Below are 17,837 nucleotides of genomic sequence, written 5' to 3'. Positions count from 1 at the left end.
TACTGCACTCCAGGGATTGTAGAATCTGTAGATTTCTATGATCGGTTCACACCTGGACAGGAAATTTGGCACCCAGGAGTAAATGGCGGCAATCAGTAAAGGTTTGCCGGATGGCGAGCAACTCTTTCTCCAACACTGAATAGTGGGTTTCACTGGGAGTTAATGTTCGAGATAGGTAGGCGATGGGATGTTCCAAGTTGTCCTCGAATTCCTGTTTTAGGACGGCCCCAATTGCATGATCTGAGGCATCAGATTTTACCAGGAAGGGTCTGTCGATATCCGGTTGGGCCAGGATGGGACCCTGAGTAAATCTCCGTTTTAACTCCTACAAGGCCGTTTCTTGAGCTTCAGACCAAAGGAAGAGAGTGTCTTTCTTCAACAATGCAACTATTGGCTGTACAACATCAGAGAAGGTGGGAATTAATTTCTGGTAAAAATTGGCGAGTCCCAGGAAGGATTGAATCTGTTTTACTGTGGTAGGGGCTGGCCATGATAGGATAGACTGAACCTTGGAGGGATCCATTTCGATTCCTTTTGCACTCAGAACGAACCCGAGGTAATGGACTGTTTGGGTGTGGAACGTGCATTTTTCAGGTTTGACCAGGAGTTTGTTCTCACGCAAACGTTGTAATACCGCTGTCACATGTTTCTGATGTAGCTGAGGATCCTTGGAATAAATCAAGATGTCGTCCAAATACACTATGACAAAGAGGAACAACATATCCGAAAAGACTGTATCCATGAATCGTTGAAAGACCGCAGGGGCGTTTGCAAGACCAAATGGCATTACCTGGTATTCAAAATGTCCAAAGGGAGTTCGGAATGCAGTTTTCCATTTGCCGCCTTCCTTTATCCGGATGAGATGGCATGTGCCTCTTAGGTCAAGTTTCCCCCTGACTGCTTCCAATATGTCGGAAATGAGCGGCAGTGGATCCTTGAGGGTGCATTGGTTGAGTCCCCGATAGTCCAGGCAGGGTCGAAGTTCCTTGGTGTCTTTCTTGGGCACAAAAAATAAAGAGGCACCGACTGGAGATTTGGAAGGTCGAATGGTTCCATTGGCAAGATTGGTATCCAGATACTCCCGCAATGCCCTTTTTTCCGGCTCGGAAAGGATAAACATTCTTCCAAATGGTATCACTGCAGAGTCTTCTGTGTCGATAGCGCAATCTTCTGGTCGATGTGGTGGTAGTGATTGAACTATAGCTGTGGAGAACACGTCAGAGTAGTGATGATAAATTTCCGGAACCTGGGAAATATTGGAGACACAGATAGACAGTTGTTGGGGGCCCTGGGGTTCCATAGCCACGCTCTGTACCATGTTTTGGGGTAAACAATGGGACAGGCAGTATTCAAATCCTAGAAATAAGCATCCTGCCGCCCAATTGATATACGGGTTGTGTTTTTGTAGCCAGGGCATTCCCAGAACCAAGAGGTAATGTGCTGCCTTGATGATGTCAAAACAAAGCATCTCCTGATGATTGTTGATCGAGAGTAACAGTTCCGTGGTTTGCTGGGTTATGGGTCCCGACGATAGTGGTTTTCCATCTATTCCTTCAACAGCCTGAATTGTCCTCTTAGCTTCCCGGGGATTGCAGTGTTTCAAGGCCCATTCATGGGCCAAGAAGATTCCCATTGTGCCACAGTCTACTAGGGCCATAACGGAATGGGTCTCCTTATTGGCGGTAGAATAAGGATGTTTGTAGGACCACCAAGGTGTTCAATCGAGGGTAATGCAAGGAAGAAGCAGAGGCGGAGCAGACACCATTCTCCCGAAGCTGGGCTCCGCTCAAGATCGGGAGCTGGCGTTTCCCGAACGCCGGGGTGGAGCAATAGGGCAATTCCGTACTAGATGTTTATCCAAGGCACAATACATACAGAGCCCCGTATTGATCCTACGCATCCTTTCTTGGGCGGTTATTGGACCCCGTATGGAGACCAGTTGCATAGGCTCAGGATCAGGAGAGTGTGATGTGGTCGCTTCCTTAGGACTAGGATATTCCATGGGAATCTTCGGAGAAACAGTTTTGGTCTTTTTCTTTTCTGCTCTTCTTTCCTGGATTCGAAAGTCTATTTGGAGAGACAAGTCAATCAGGGCCTGGAAGGAACTTGGACAGGCCACTCTAGCAAGTTTGTCCTTGATTTCGTCGTTTAATCCCCTGCGGAACAGGGTAAAGCTTGCTTCCTGAAACCAATCTGCCTCCTTAGCCAACTGCTTAAAGCGGGTTACATAAGAAAGCATGTCTTGACTCCCTTATTGGAATTCTAGGAGCCTTTCCTGAGCACTGTATACCTGTTCAGGACGATCGAACATGGTTTTGAAGGCTTCCACAAACCCGTCATAATTATCCAGGAGCGGATACGCAGAATTGACTAAAGGAGTTGCCCAGGCTAGGGCATTGCCTGAGAGATGAGCAATTATAAACCCCACTTTAGCTCGGGGTGTAGAAAAATAGTAGGGTTTAAATGTGAAATGCACCAAACAAGAATCATGGAAGGACCGCAGTGTTTTGCTGGAACCCTCATACTTGTCCACTATGCCCTCGACTAGAGCACTTTCCTGTAGTGCGGAATCCCGAGAAAGCATGAGTTGTTTTAATGCTGTATTTTCAGTTTTGAGGTTCTGGACCTCTGTTGTTAATTCCTGCATTCTTCTCATTAGGTCCTGGACAGGAGCCTCCATATTGAACACTGCATTAAGTTCTGGGCGTCTCAAACTGTCACACTCAAAACGCAATCCTACCTGTTTGTCCTGCACCGATTTCTTCTTTGTGAGTTTCTCTGATTTCCGGGATGTCCTGGACTTGAACAGGTACGGCCGGTGATCCTCTATATCCAGTGAGAAACGTGATTCGAGACAGAGGAAGAGTTCAGAATTCCAGCAAGCAAGGCTTGACAACGTCCAGGAATAAGCGCGGTACCAGGAAGGGAGTTGCTGCTCACAGGCTAACAAGCGGGCGTGGGCACGGAGAAACGTAGGGAACTAGGAAGGAGGATCGGGCGGTCAGGAAGACGAGTAACCGCCTCAAGGTCCAGGAATGAAAGGGAAAAAGGATAGAGGTATCGGAACAGTGATACGAGGAAGAAACGCTAGACACTCTAGACACTCTAGCTGCTAACTCGTACAGGAGCGTTGAGACGTAAGAATCCATTGTTCCGGCATAAACGCTGGAGCGCAGCATGATTGATGCGGCGGCCATGTTGAGAAGAACACTGCCCCAGCGGTACGATGCATCATGGACCAGGAAATCCAAAAGGGGCGCAGATGGCGGTTCATGACACCAGGACCCGATGGTTTATCAAACTACACTCTGAAACAACATCCTAAATTATGGTCGGAAATATTGTATACTATGTTTTCTAACATCATTCAAACACAAAAAATCCCGAAATCATGGAAACATTCGATCATGCTCCCAATTTCTAAAAAGTGGGATAGATCAAACCCAGCAAACTACAGGCCAATTGCCTTGTTGGATGCCTCGGGGAAAATATTTAACCAAATTGTTCTCAGGGTCTTAAATAGGTGGGCAACAGATCTAGGGAAAAGGGACCCATTCCAAACAGGTTTCATCTCAGGCTTGGGAACATCCCCAAACATCATGACGCTGAATATTCTGAGATCTCAGTTTGCCATCCCGAAACAACCATTATATCTCGCATTTGTTGACTTCCGGGTGGCATTTGATTCTGTTGATCGCGAGATGTTATATGACAATTTGGTTCAGTTTGGCTGTCCGTCTTCACTAATTTCCATCATCAAGCAGTTGCACAGCGATACAACTCTACAAATTAGACTCACAATAGAAGGTTTACTATCTGCATTTATTTTGACTGAACGAGGCCTTAAAGAGGCTTGCATTTTGGCCTCTTTTTTGTTTAATCTGTTTATTCTTGATCTGGGCAAACATCTAATGAACTCTATAAATGATGCGCCAATAATGGGTGGACAACGAATTGCATGGATGTTATATGCAGATGATTTGATTTTGTTATCCCAAACACCCAGTGGGTTACAAAATTTACTGAATCAATTATCAAGATATTCTATGGATAACAATCTCATAATCAATCTAGAAAAAACCCACGTAGTTGCCTGTCATCGCAATAAGTTCATTTCTCAAAAAAGCTACAGTTGGCACTTGCAGACTGTGCCATTAAGGAATGCTTCTGAATATAAGTACTTGTGTTTACTGGTGTACAATGTACTCTCAGATGTATCTTATATTTCAACGTTGAATTAAAAACTGCAAAACGTGAAGTCTCAAGCAATCATTCTGACATCTAAATTTGAGAAAATGTACATGCAAACATATTATGATGTTTTACCAAAGCAAGGTGGCACCGATTTTGCTATATGGAGCTGAAGCCAAATTACTTTTAAAACCCAAATTTTGGGATGCATGTGAGGGAAGGTTCTGGAAATCTGTGTTGAAATTGCCAAAATGCACTCCATTACCCATAATCCGTTTTGAACTAGGTTTTATATCCTTATCTGCTCAACTGTTATGGAAAATTTGCAACTTCTTTCGTAAATGTCTATTAGGCCTCGGAGCCAAGAACATCTTGTGTGCTCTTGCTTATCATTTAATCAACTCGGACATGTCTTTCCTGTTCAGTGGCAAAACCACGTATTAAACGCACTGTCCGATGCGTGCATATCAATTGAGCTATTGCTCACAAATCCAAATCGCGGGAAAACAAAACTGTTTCAGCACGACTGGATTTGTAACAGAACTGAATGTTGCACTTACAAGGATTTCAACGGCCAACTGTTTGGTCCAAAAAATTTCCGATATGGCCGATTATTTGTTAAAATTTCCTTCCTCTTATATTAGACAACAGTCCATGCGATTTAGATTGAATTTATTCCCCAACGGCAGAAATATTGGTAAGAAGGGGTCACCTTCCAAAATACTCAAGTCATTGTCAATTTTGTCTTAATGAGAAACATCTAGAAACACTGCAGCACCTGGTTGTCATATGTCCAGAACTAACCTCAATAAGAAAACCTTACTTTCAAGGTCTATTATCTGCATATATTCCAATGACTGAAGACGAAGTTTGGTTTGCAATCTTTGCTAGCAGGAAACTAGCAATTAGAATTGCTGTAGTACAATATTTAGAAAACGTATTATCGTTGGTCAATATTGAAACTAGTCAGTAGAACAAGTTACTTCTTACCTTGTAACGTTCTTTCGATGGGATGTTCCTCCGACGTATTCCTTATCTATGATATTTGTAACTCCAGCTTGCTGGCCTCGGAAAAAAAAATTTCCCAGTAGAGGGCGCTGTGCGTCGACGTCCGTCGAGTAGGTGCTCCTCGACGGCCACCGTATCGACGCCGACGTCATCATGCCTATAAATGGCCATGCGCAGCGTCCGTTGCTCAGTTCCGTTTTGTAGAGTAAAGTAGTTATTGTATGAATGGTTACTACCCTTGAAGGAGCGTAAGCTGCAACCACAAGGGAAATGTTACTGCGGGGATGGATGGGAGGGGCGATAAGGAATACTTCGGAGGAACATCCCATCGAAAGAACGTTACAAGGTAAGAAGTAACTTGTTCTTCGAAGGGATTGTGTCCTCCGACGTATTCCTTATCTATGATAGACTCCCATAGCAGTGGTATGTGATTGGAGGTGGGAGTAAGAGATGCCATATTACCCTTTAAGAATGAACAGAGTGTAACACAGCTTTGCCAAATCTAGTCTCTTGACTAGAGGAGGAATCCAGGCTATAAAATTTGGTAAAGGTATGTGCGGACGACCATGTGGCAGCCGCACATATGTCTCTAATTGGTACCCCTCTCTGAAGAGCTGAGGATGCTGCGATACCCCTGGTCGAATGAGCCCTTAGATTTTGAGGGGGCTCTTTCCCTGCCAGTTTATAGCATTCCAGAATGGCTAAAATAATCCATCTGGAGATGGTTTGTTTGGTTATTGGTAATCCGAACTTTGTCCTGCGTAACCTACAAAGAGTTGGTCTGCTTGTCTAATTTTAGCAAGTCTACTGATATAAAAACTCAAGGCTCGCTTAGGGTCCAGCCTGTGTAGTCTCTCTTCCTCTTTCCCCGGATGGGGAGGAGGATAGAAAGAAGGTAAAGTAATCTTCTGAGTAATGTGAAATTCCGAAACTACCTTTGGGAGGAAGTTAGGCTTCACCTGTAGAACTACTTTGTCCTTGTGAAAAGTTGTATGAGGAGGTTTACAAGACAGGGCTTGTATCTCGCTAACCCTTCTAGCAGATGTTAATGCTACCAATAAAACAGTTTTGAGGGTGAGAAACTTCAATGAACAAGAGTGGAGTGGTTCAAAGGGAGCACCCTTTAGGAAGTTTAAAACTAGATTTAAGTCCCATAATGGTCTTGGAGGGTAAACATTAGTTAGACCTTTCAGGTATTGTATTACCAATGGAATTTTGAAATACGATGGCTCCTCCGCAGTGCGCTTAAAGATCGATAGCGCTGCGAGATAGCCCTTAATAGTGCCAATTTGAAGGCCCGAATTTGCCAAATAAAGTAAGAAGGATAACACCGCAGGTGTACCACATGAAAAGGGTTCGATATTCTTTTCTCTGCACCAGCTGCAAAATATATTCCAACGGCAGCGGTATAGAGTCTTAGTTGCTGGTCTTCTGGCCGAAAGCAACACCTGCATGACGTCATTTGAAGGTCCCAATCCTTGTACCTCAACCTTTCAGATACCAAGCGTGAAGGTTGAGGGTCTTGATGGCTGGATGAAGAACCTGACCTCCCTTCTGCGAGAGAAGATCCTCTCTGTACGGTAGACGAATTGGAGGACAGATGGACATGTCCAGAAGGTCCAGGTACCACGTTCTCCTGCCCAATCCGGGGCAATTAGGATCATGGTCTTCCGAAACCTTCTTAACCTCCTGATCATTTGAGGAATGACAGGGACCGGAGGAAACGCGTACAGAAGTGGGAACTCCCAGTCCACTACGAACGCGTCTCCTACAGCTCCTCTTGGGGGAAATTCCCTTGAGCAAAATCTGTCGCACTTCCTGTTGATACTGGTAGCGAACAGATCTACTTGAGGGGTTCCCCAAAGGGCGAAGATCTCTTGAAGGACTTCCTGAGCTATCTCCCATTCGTGGGAGACTGTGTTCTGCCTGCTCAGAGCGTCTGCTGTCAAGTTCTTCTCTCCGGCTAGGTGAATTGCTGATAGAGAGATTCCTTCCTGAATTGCCCAAAACCAGAGCTGCATCGCCTCTCTGCACAGTGGCAGTGACCCTACGCCTCCTCCTTTGTTGAAGTAGTGCATGGCCACTGTATTGTCCGTCATTATCAGGACTTTTCTCCCCCGTACAGATGGCAGAAAAGCCTTCAGCGCCAGTCTGATGGCTCTCAGCTCCAACAGGTTGATGTGTAGTCTGGACTCCGATGGAGACCAACGACCGCTGATGGTCAAGTCGTTGGCATGGGCTCCCCACCCCGTGAGTGAGGCGTCTGTGACTACTGTTATCTCCGGCCATGGTTGCCAAAACAGTTCTCCTTTCAAGATGTTCTCTGGAGAGGCCCACCATAAAAGGTCGTGGGCTACTTTGTCCGGAATCCGGAGGAGATCTGTCATCCTCCCTGAGAATTGTGACCACTGAGTCCTCAGTGCCCACTGAAGAGATCCCATTCTCAGGCGAGCCTCTGGCACAAGGGATATGCAGGATGCCATGAGGCCTAGCAACCTCAAAAAGTCGTAGGCTGGGAGACGTTGGGCATTTTGAAACCTGGTGACCATCTGCAGAATATCTTGAGCACTCCCCTCTGGTGGCGAGGCTTTTTCCCAGGGACGTGTCCAGGACTGCTCCAATGAACTGGAGTCTCTGTGATGGTATCATCTGTGACTTCTTTAAATTGAGGGAGAAGCCCAGCCTGTGAAGGGAGTGGCAGACATAATCTAGTTGGATCCGAGCTTGTTCCGAAGAAACTGCTCTGATCAACCAATCGTCCAGGTAGGGGTAGACGTGAATCCCTTCCCTCCTTAGACTTGCAGCCACAACCGACATTAGCTTGGTGAAGACCCTCGGGGCGGAGGTCAGCCCAAATGGCAGAACTCGAAATTGATAATGAGAGTTGCCAATTGCGAACCTCAGGTACTTCCTGTGCTTGGGATGGATTGGCACATGGAAATAAGCATCCTGAAGGTCCAGAGATACCAACCAGTCCTGAAGCTGGAGGGCCTGAAGGATCTGAGAGAGAGTTACCATCTTGAACTTGTCCTTCCTGAGGAACTTGTTCAATTCTCGTAAGTCCAGGATGGGTCTCAGTCCTCCGTCTTTCTTTGGTATGAGAAAGTAGGGGGAGTACCAGCCCTTGTTCCTGTCCGCTACAGGTACTGGTTCTATGGCACCTTTCTCTAGCAGGTCTACAACTTCCTGTAAGAGGAGCGGATCCGGCACTTTCAGAGAGCTGTTCCCCGGTGGATGTCTCTGAGGGATGCGTAGAAAAGGCAGGCAGTAACGTTGGGCAACTGTCTCCAATGCCCAAGCATCTGACGTAATAGCCTGCCATTCCGTCAGATGGTGAGTTAAGCTGCCCCCTACAGGTGTCTTGTGATGGGAGACCTCAGAGTGGTTTGGGAGCGGCTGATGCAGTTGCCGAAGGTAAAGCAGCTCCTGCTGATGCGGCTTTCTTTCCTTTACCCCGTCCACCACGGGTAAATTTTCCTTGGCCTCTTTGAGCCGGCCGTCCTCTGCCTCTTCCAAATGAGGAATAATAGCGAAAGGACCTTCCTCTCCAAGAGGATCCTGAGGGACGAAAATTAGTTTGTCGGATTGCAGCTCCTAGTGACTTGGCTGCTGCTTTAGATGTTTGTAGTTTTTCCAAACTGTCATCCGCCTTTTTACCAAATAGGGAAGAGCCGTCAAATGGCATATTTAAAAGTCTGGCCTGTACGTCAGAAGCAAAGCCTGACTTTCTCAACCACGCATGCCTGCGGATTGTGGTACTTACCGCCATGGCCCTGCTGATACTGTCAGCAGAATTAATGCCAGTTTGAAGGGACTCACACATTGCATCTTTACCATCTCTGATGATATTTAAAAATGCGTCCCTTTCTTCTCCTTCCGGTATGCAGTCAGCCGCCGATGAAGCACACTCCCAAAGATTGTGGCTGAACCTAGCGAGCGTACAGGTTGCATTAATAGATTTTAAAGCCATGCTACAGGCTGAGAAGACTTTCTTAGCCATGTCATCATATTTTTTATCATCTCTATCGTGAGGAACAGTGGGGTAAGCAGAAGTACTGCCTGATGAAGTTGCAGCCTGGACCACAAGACTCTCTGGAGTAGGGTGCTTAGATAGGTATTCAGGGTCAGCAGCAGATACCCTATATTTCGCTGACAACTTCTTGTTAACCGCAGGGACAACTTCAGGAGTTTCCCAGTTAGTTAAAATCTTTCTTTGTAAAGCAGAATGAAAGGGAACCACAGGATCCTCCTGTGGACCTTTACCCAGAATATCTGTGAGGTCATCCTGTTGAAAAACAGGTGAAGGCGCAGACCAACCCATGAACTCCATAATTCTTGACATTAGGGTTATATAAGGGGTATCAGCATGTTCCCCTGGGTCTGGTTTGACAAATTGTCTAGGCCACTTGCTTCCTGTAATGCATCCTGAAGGTCTTTCAACCTTCTTTCCTCAGAGGCAAAAGTCTCTGGTTCAGGTAATGTGGTCCTCTGCAGCCCAAAAGGCCTTTCTTGGTCAGAATCTTCCCTTTCTTCAAAAATCGAAGTTAAGGGGGGATGCTCTGGTTTGTGAAATGGTATAAAACCCATCTCTAAGGCAGAGGGAGCCATCATCAGTGGCCTTGAAAAGGTCGATGTCGTCGACGCCGATGTAAAAATCCTCGAAGGCGCCGACAAAGGCATCGAGAAAACTGGAAGAGGCCTCGAAGAACTCGAGAGGATCTGAATCCTGCTCGAGGATGTCGACGATGTTCGGAGGCTCTCGGTGTAAGCGTCGACTCGATCGACGGATGCGTCGAAGAACCCTTCGATAACGGCGTCGATTGCGCCGATCTATGCTTCGAAGGGGCTTTCGACGATGGCGTCGAAGATGCTTTACTTCCCGATGGCTCATGGCGCTTTCGGGTCGACTCTTTCGCCGGGTGCTTCGACTCGCGGCGTTTAGATTTTTTGGGCTTTTCACCCGGGTAACACCCTCAGCTGACTTCGAGGGGGACGAGGCCGCTTTCTCGAAGACGCTTAGCATCTTTTTTCTGAATTCCTCCCACTCAGCTTGAGAGCTGTGTTTTGTGGGACAATTTACTCTTTCAGGGGAACTAGAAGACGATGATGAAGGGGATCTTCTTCGTCTTTTTTTCGAGTGTCTAGACCTCGACGAGTGGTGGGAGCCACTTCGAGACCTAGACCGAGAATGCTTTCGACGGTGAGGAGACGAATGTCTCGACTCTACCGCGGAAACTTTCGAGGAAGTTAAAATTGACTTACCTCTCTCGAGCTTCCCCTTACGCTCCTTCAAGGCTTTTGCCGTCATGGATAGGCATTCCTCACACTCCGAACACTGGTGTTCGATTCCCAGACACCACAAACAGATCCTGTGAGGATCCGTCAATGACATTTTCTTCCCACAGTCTCGGCATTTTTTGAAACCGGACCGAGGAGTCGTCGGGTCGGAGGAGGAAGCCATCGAGTACGAGTCGGTTTTCTCGAGGAAATGTGAATATATATCGACTGACGAACTGAGCAACGGTATTCCGAGGCACACGAAGCGCGGAAAAACGGAACTGAGCAACGGACGCTGCGCGTGGCCATTTATAGGCATGATGACGTTGGCGTCGATACGGTGGCCGTCGAGGAGCACCTACTCGACGGATGTCAACGCACAGCGCCCTCTACTGGGAAAACATTTTTTCCGAGGCCAGCAAGCTGGAGATACAAATATCATAGATAAGGAATACGTCGGAGGACACAATCCCTTCGAAATTGGGCTACTGACCACAATGACACGTATGATACAGAACATACGTTATGTGTTTTGTGTGATAAATCTTGGTGAATTTTTAGCTTTAGTGGAGCCTTGACAAAATTACCTAATGCTTACTTTTGTTTTCAATATGTATTTTGATTCTTGTTTATTTCGCTTTTAATTGTTAATATTTTTTTGTGAACAATGTATGCATTATATATATTATGTGATTGTATCTTTTTCTTTTCCATGAATTATTTGAAAGGTTGTTTTACAACCAACCAAATATTTTTTTTTTTTTTTAAATAATGTGTTAGTACTTACTTACCCCTAGATTTATCTGGGCCTACCTGTATTTAAATAAATCCTTTATTTTTACAATACATAGTGTTTCAGTGTTTCTTTGGATCATTTGTATTACAATTTCACTTGTACTGTGTCTACTGCTCTCTCTCCCTCGTAAGATAAGCCTGGCTGCTCTGTCTACGCTACCATATACTCAGGTGGTACAGCCTTATACTAAGAGTGGAGTCTAGTACTGCCTCAGTTGAATGGTTTTGCTAAACACTTAGTTGGACTTCAGAAAAACGGTCCTAACAGTGGCTAATTACAACTCATGAGGCCGACGTACAGTGTTCGCTTAAAAAATAAAGAATTCCATAATATTATTTAAAAACTGATCACAGAACCTTTCATCTTACCTTCCATGCTCCAGAAGAAGTTTTGCGGTGTTCAAGCAAAAGTCTAATGATACATCGTGGCGGCGAAGATCCACAACGGCTAAGGGAGGAACAGAATTAACAATGACATTAAAAAATGTTTTTTAAAAAAAAAAAAAACAATGACAAGTGAAGACTATATAGGAGACCACTGTAAACGGACTGAAGATAACTGTAAAGCTATATGTGTTATACACTTTTTAAGGCTGATATTTATATGGAAAAGTAAAGGTGCCTACCTATTAAGTCTAGTATTCTTTCTTGGTTCATCAATACACTCATTGCACACAAATAACTCAGGATTTAAGCAGGATATGAATGAGGTCTACAATTCCACCACAAGAACACTCTAGGTTTGTCCCAAACTTGCGGGGAATTGCAAAAGATATCTTTGTCTATGTGAAAAACCATACATTAGCGGGACAGAAAGAAACAGCATGCCAAACATGGCTTGCTGAAAACCTGGTGCTGACCATACTGCCAAATAAATGTTGGATCACAGTGCATAGGTAGACTGAAGCAGCATATCATTTCCACTGATGATTATGTATAGCGATAGCAAGTGGTGTGTGTACAAGCACCACAAAATATAGTTTGAGGCCATGCATGGTCAACATCAATTTACTTGATTTAATAGGTTTTGGCAAACATGGATGTGGATGCTTCGGGGAAAAACAAAGCAAAGTATAAGAGAGAGTGGGAGAACGGGTGACGGGAATATATGATTGGCATGGTAGATGGCATGCTTTTGGAATGCACCGACCAAAATACAATTTGTTCTTTTGTGTATTCCACCATTTAAAGCAAAGTTGTTTTTTCTGAGTTTGTGCCAATTGAGTGACAGTATGTAAGTGGGTGGGGGTGGGGGGTGAGGGGTAGTTGAAGTGAGTCTTTCGATAGAGGCACGCTGGGGTGAAATCATTGATACCCCAGGGTACCCCCACACAGACCAACATGTCTGTATGCGTTTGTCTTATTTTTTGTATTTCTCCTTTGTATGCAAATGTCTGTGCCTCTGACCATGCATCTGCATACATCTGTATTTGTTAATCTTATTTTGTGTATTCCTCCTCTGTGCGTAAGTACTGATGCTCTGCCGCCTTATGAAATGCCAGATATTGTAGTCTACATGCAGTGCTAAAGACCCTGACAACTCAAGCAGCTCACCTGCCACGATGAGCGGCCCTCCACACTCTCAATGTCCGTGGCCATGGACACAGTCAAAGAAAAAACAAGCATTGGCAAAGCCAATAATTTTGGTGGTTGTTTATTTCATTTTACATTTATAGGTAAGAATGCAGCAAATACTTGGACTCAAATTAGCCAGAAACTCCAAGCATGCCTGAAAATAAGTGCTTGCAAAAAAATAACATTACTGATAGCCATAAAAGAAAGAATGATCTTCCTTGCTGTTTACAGACATGTTTTTACTATGTATATTACTTATGGTACATGTCGGAAAAGGAGAAATTACTTACCATAATGTTCTTTCTATGGATTCTTCTCCCTCAGATTCCTAATAAGATAGATATCCATTCCAGTGTCAGCTGCTCGGAAAACCTTCGACAGGTGGCGTAGTGTACCTAGACTCGGCCGTCGATCCGTCTTGCCTCGATGCTGCTGTCTTCAACTCTGGATGTGATGCTGGTCGTACATATACTGCATCACTACACCACTGTACATCAGTTCCCCACCTTTTTTCCACCGAGGGCAGCCACTGCAGAGGAAGACTAGACGATCTGGCTAAAACAGCCGCAACTTAAAGGAAAAAATAAACCTAACCTGGGTTTTTATTTTTGTGAGGAATGCAACTGCAGTAAGAATGCAGAAAGAATGACACAGCCCTATCTGACCTTCATCTTTCTACCTCTGACACTCTTGATGTACTTTCCCTTGTCATGAGGATCCGCTTGAAGCCCAAATCCAAGTGCAAATCTTGGTATGACAGGTGCACCCACTGACAAACTGGCCTGAAACCTGCTCCAAAGGCAATACAGACTCTCTGTCCTCGGCAAGAAGAGAGCACATATCCAAGCCTGCGTCTCTGTGACATCTAACAACTCGGCTGAAAATCTGCAAGTAGCTGGCCAATCCTGCTGCAGTCTCTACCTCTCCTGTTCCCTCTCAGGTCCTCCGTATGGCCTTGGCTTCTCATTTCATCACTAAAGCTCAGCACATCCTGTCCAACCTCTCTTCCTCTTCCTCCTCCTCCTCCACTCCTGGCATGCCTGTGGCCGCCTCTACCCCCACCTTCTCTTCCTTTCTCTTGTTTACCCCTGACAGCGTTTCTAGACAAGTCTGATCTAAACAGGTTCTTCTCTGTTCATCCCGTACCATCAAGCACCATATCGACACCCTTGCTCCAGCCTTGGGCGATATCTGCAATCACTCTTTTGCCACTGGAACCTTCCCCTCCCCCTTATGCACTCTCTTGTGCACCGCCTCTTACAGAAGCCCTCTGCCGATCCTTCCTCTCCGGCTAACTATCGCCCGATCTCCATCACTCCTTTCCTGGGTAAACTCTTGGAAAAGCTGGCCATATCCCAGCTTAATCTGCACACAGAATCTGTTGGTTGTCTCCATGACCACCAGTCTGGCTTCAGAATGTCCAGAAGCAAGGAAACTGCTCTCCTGAACATCTGTGAAGACCTGCTCACTAACCTTGACCTTCTTCTGTCCTCATTCTTCTTGATCTTTCTTCTGCTTTTGATATGGTCAACCATGCCATTCTCCTCAATCGCCTCTGTGATTACCTGGGTATAACTGACCAGGCCCTGGCCTGGCTGACCTCCTTTCTCACTGATCGACCCTTTCAGGTCCAGCAGGGGTCCTTCCTCTCTTCTATCTCTCTCTACCAGTGGTGTTCCCCAGGGGCACCTCTTGCCCACTGCATCGCTGCTCTCTGCTCCAACTTTCAGTGATATGCAGATAACACCCAGCTCTCTTTCAGGCTCCCCTCAGCCGCCACTACACCTTCTCTCATGCCAGACTGTCTGTCTGCAATTCAGGAGTGGTGTGCCGCCAATGATCTCTGCCTTAATGCCAGTAAGACGAAGATCCTCCTAATCAGAACACCAACTCCCTCCTTTCCTCTCTCTCTTTCTGGACGCCCATTCTGGGCCCTCTTCCTGCTCCTACCTGTGAGACTAAGAACCGTGGGGTAATCTTCGACTCCACCCTCTCCTTCTCTCCTTACATCTCTGACATCTCTAAGAAATCAAACTTTCAACTGCACTTCCTCATATGTATTCTTCCTTTCCTCACTTTCCCCCAGAAGCGCACTGTCTCCAGAGCTCTGGTCCTCTCTTGGCTGGACTAATGCAACAGCCTCTTTCTAAATCTTCCTGCCTCTTCTGTCCGTCCTTTACAACGTATCCAGAACAGAACTGCGAGACATGTCCTTGGACTCAAGCACGCGGATCAAATCTCTCCATCTCTGAAATCTCTTCACTGGCTCCCAGAGGCGGCAAGGATCAAGTTCAAGACCCTCTGCATCGTCCACAAGGCTTTCTGGGGCCTGGGACCACACTACCCCTAGCTCTCTCTTCCTAGAAAATCTCTCTTCTCATGCTCTCCGCTCATCCACCTCCAACTCTCTTTGGGTCAGTTGCTTTTCCAAGCAGAGAGTTGTGGGCAGATCTCTATCTTCAGCTGGGGCCTCCCCCTGGAACAGCCTTCCTGCATCTATCAAACTTGAGCAGATATCAAACTTGAGCAGAACCACCTCTGGTTCCGGAAGCAACTCAAGACCTTCCCCTTCGCTTCCGGTTCCTCTCTTCCTCTCCCCTGCTGATGACCAGCCTGCTCCACGCACTGGTCACCTGGCCACCCTCTGAACTTGGGCCCAGGTCCCTGCATGTCCAGTTGCACCTCACACTGCCTCTTGGCTCCCCAGAACCTGTGGTCTTTATCTGTAACCATACAGTCCCTTCTCTCTGCGCTTAAGAGCCACCTGTTGGCTGCACTTTCTGATTTACCCACACTGAGCCACCCACTGGCCTCACTTTTTGATTACCTGAATTTATCGCTCCCCCGCCCCCTTGGCACTTCTCCCCTTCCACTACTCTGAATGACACAAGGCCAAGTAAGATCATTGTTTTGTCCTCCCTCTTTTTCTCCCTCCATGTCTTGTCACGCCTAGAAACACTTGTGCACAGGCGCATTATAAATGCCATATCATATCATATCATATTAATGTGGCACCCAACAAAGAAGTGGACGTTAGCACTTGAAACAAGAGCCCACCTCTTTCTCCAAATAGAATAGATGCAGCCATTGACTGCAGGCACTTTCATAGCGGGGTTGGATGGGAGGGTGATGAGGAATCTGCGGGAGAAGAATCCAGGGCTGGACTGGCCTACAGGGTACTCTGGAGATTTCCCAGTGGGCCTCTGCACCCTGGGCCTCTTTTGTATTTTATTTTCACATTCTCTCATAGGAAAAGGGATGAGTTAGCTCAAAATGTGTAATATGGGGCCACTTTGAAAAATATTTCCAGGGCCTCTTTTGGTTTCCAGTCCACCCTTGGAAGAATCCATAGAAAGAACATTATGCTAAATAATTTCTCCTTTAATGGATTGCTTTTCTCACACAGATTCCACATCAGATGGACTCACCAAGCAGTATTCGTGATGGAGACGGGATGAAAGTCTATTAAAGTAGGACATTTTGTAAAACTGCTCTCTCAAATCGAGCGTCAGCTCCACAGGCTACATCCAGACATCCATGCAGTAGTGTTTGGTAAAGTTATGCAGAGAGGTCCAGGTTGCCGCTATGCAAATGTCCCTCACTGGTACTCCCCTTTACAGTGCCGAAGAGGCAGTCACCCCTCTAGTGGAGTGGGCTCTGATGCCCGGAGGTAGTGCCTTCCCTGCATTGTGGTAGCAATGCAAAGCGTGACCCACCGCGAGATGGTTTGCTTGGAAAAAGCCATATGTTTTTTAGCCATGAAGATGGCTACAAACAGCTGGTCCACCTTCCTAAGATCCGCCTCCTGGCAACGTAGAAACTAGGAGCCTTTGTGGGTGGGTCCAGTCTATGGAACCGCTCCTCCTCCTTGGAAGGGTGTGGTGGCGGGTAAAAAAAAGGAAGGTCAATGGACTGGGATAGGTGAAATTCCAATACCACCTTGGGCAATAACCCTGGTCATTCTTTCAGGGTAACTTTCTCCCTAAAAAAATGAAGAAAAGGCAGCTTGCATGGCAAGGCCTGCAGCTCGCTGACCCGTCTGGCTAACATGTTGCCCCTAAAACGCAGTCTTCAAAGTGAGCAAGCATATGGAGCATGCATTTAAAGGCTCAAAGGGAGCTGCCGTATGGAAGGTGAGAACCAAATTAAGGTCCCAGTCTGGAAAACAAAGGGAACAGGTCGAAACTTATTCAGAAGGCCCTTCAGGAATTGGGCCGTAACTGGGATCGTAAAGAAAGACCCTTGATCGGTTTGAACACAGACAAAGCTGACAAGAATCTTTTGAATGCATTGACTTGAAGGCCTGACGAGACCAGAGACAGAAGGAACTCTATCCCTATAGTGGTAGGGCAAGAGATAGGGTCAATCTTGCGCTCCCTGCACCACGCCTCAAATCTTCTCCATCTGCACGGATACAGGGATTTTTGTTTTTTGTTTTTTAAACCATTTTTATTAACTTTTACAACAACCAATCGACACAAACCCAACAGTGCATGTCATATAACTTCAAACATCATATACAGTATCGTGAGATGTCCACTGCCTCCCCATTAGCCTCCCCCCTAACTCGAGCCTACTCCACTTCGCCCTCTGTCATTGTCTCCTCTAGGGGTACCTCCCCCTCTGTATTCCCAGAGGAATCATGTTCACTTAGGCAGGCCTGGCTGGACCCAGACAGTGTGGCCACTAAGGGTCTCCAGGCCATCAGAGTTTCTGCTTCCTCATTCCCCACCCTATTGGCCGCTTCATTCCATACTGCCGTTTCCGCTTCTGCCCGTTTCTGAAGATCATGCCACCAAACCTCTACCTTTGGTCTATTGTTTGCTTTCCAACCCATGGCAATTCTGCGCTTGGTGGGTACATAGGCCAAGTCCTTGAGTTTCCTCACATGTTTCAGTTTGCGCGATCTATAAAAAATCCCTACCATACATGCCCACACATATTCCACATCTAGTGTGATCCCTTTCTCAGTTAAGCGGTGGGCTACTTCT

General features: G+C 46.2%; 1 protein-coding gene across 1 annotated transcript in view; it reads right to left on the bottom strand.

Moving 5' to 3' along the window:
• The window catches only part of TEX11 (testis expressed 11), a 3,096,519-nt gene that overhangs the window by 1,806,719 nt on the left and 1,271,963 nt on the right, over positions 1-17,837 (bottom strand). The window contains exon 13 of the mRNA XM_069612434.1: positions 11,641-11,719. Coding sequence (XP_069468535.1) covers positions 11,641-11,719 — 79 coding nt within the window. The remainder of the gene's footprint in view (positions 1-11,640; positions 11,720-17,837) is intronic.

The sequence above is a fragment of the Ambystoma mexicanum genome, chromosome 5p (genome assembly GCF_040938575.1).
Source record: "Ambystoma mexicanum isolate Mex_15411 chromosome 5p, UKY_AmexF1_1, whole genome shotgun sequence".
NCBI classification, from domain to species: Eukaryota; Metazoa; Chordata; class Amphibia; order Caudata; family Ambystomatidae; genus Ambystoma; species Ambystoma mexicanum.
The sequence above is the reverse complement of the archived record's forward strand: the minus strand, read 5'-3'. Positions and strand labels throughout refer to the sequence as shown.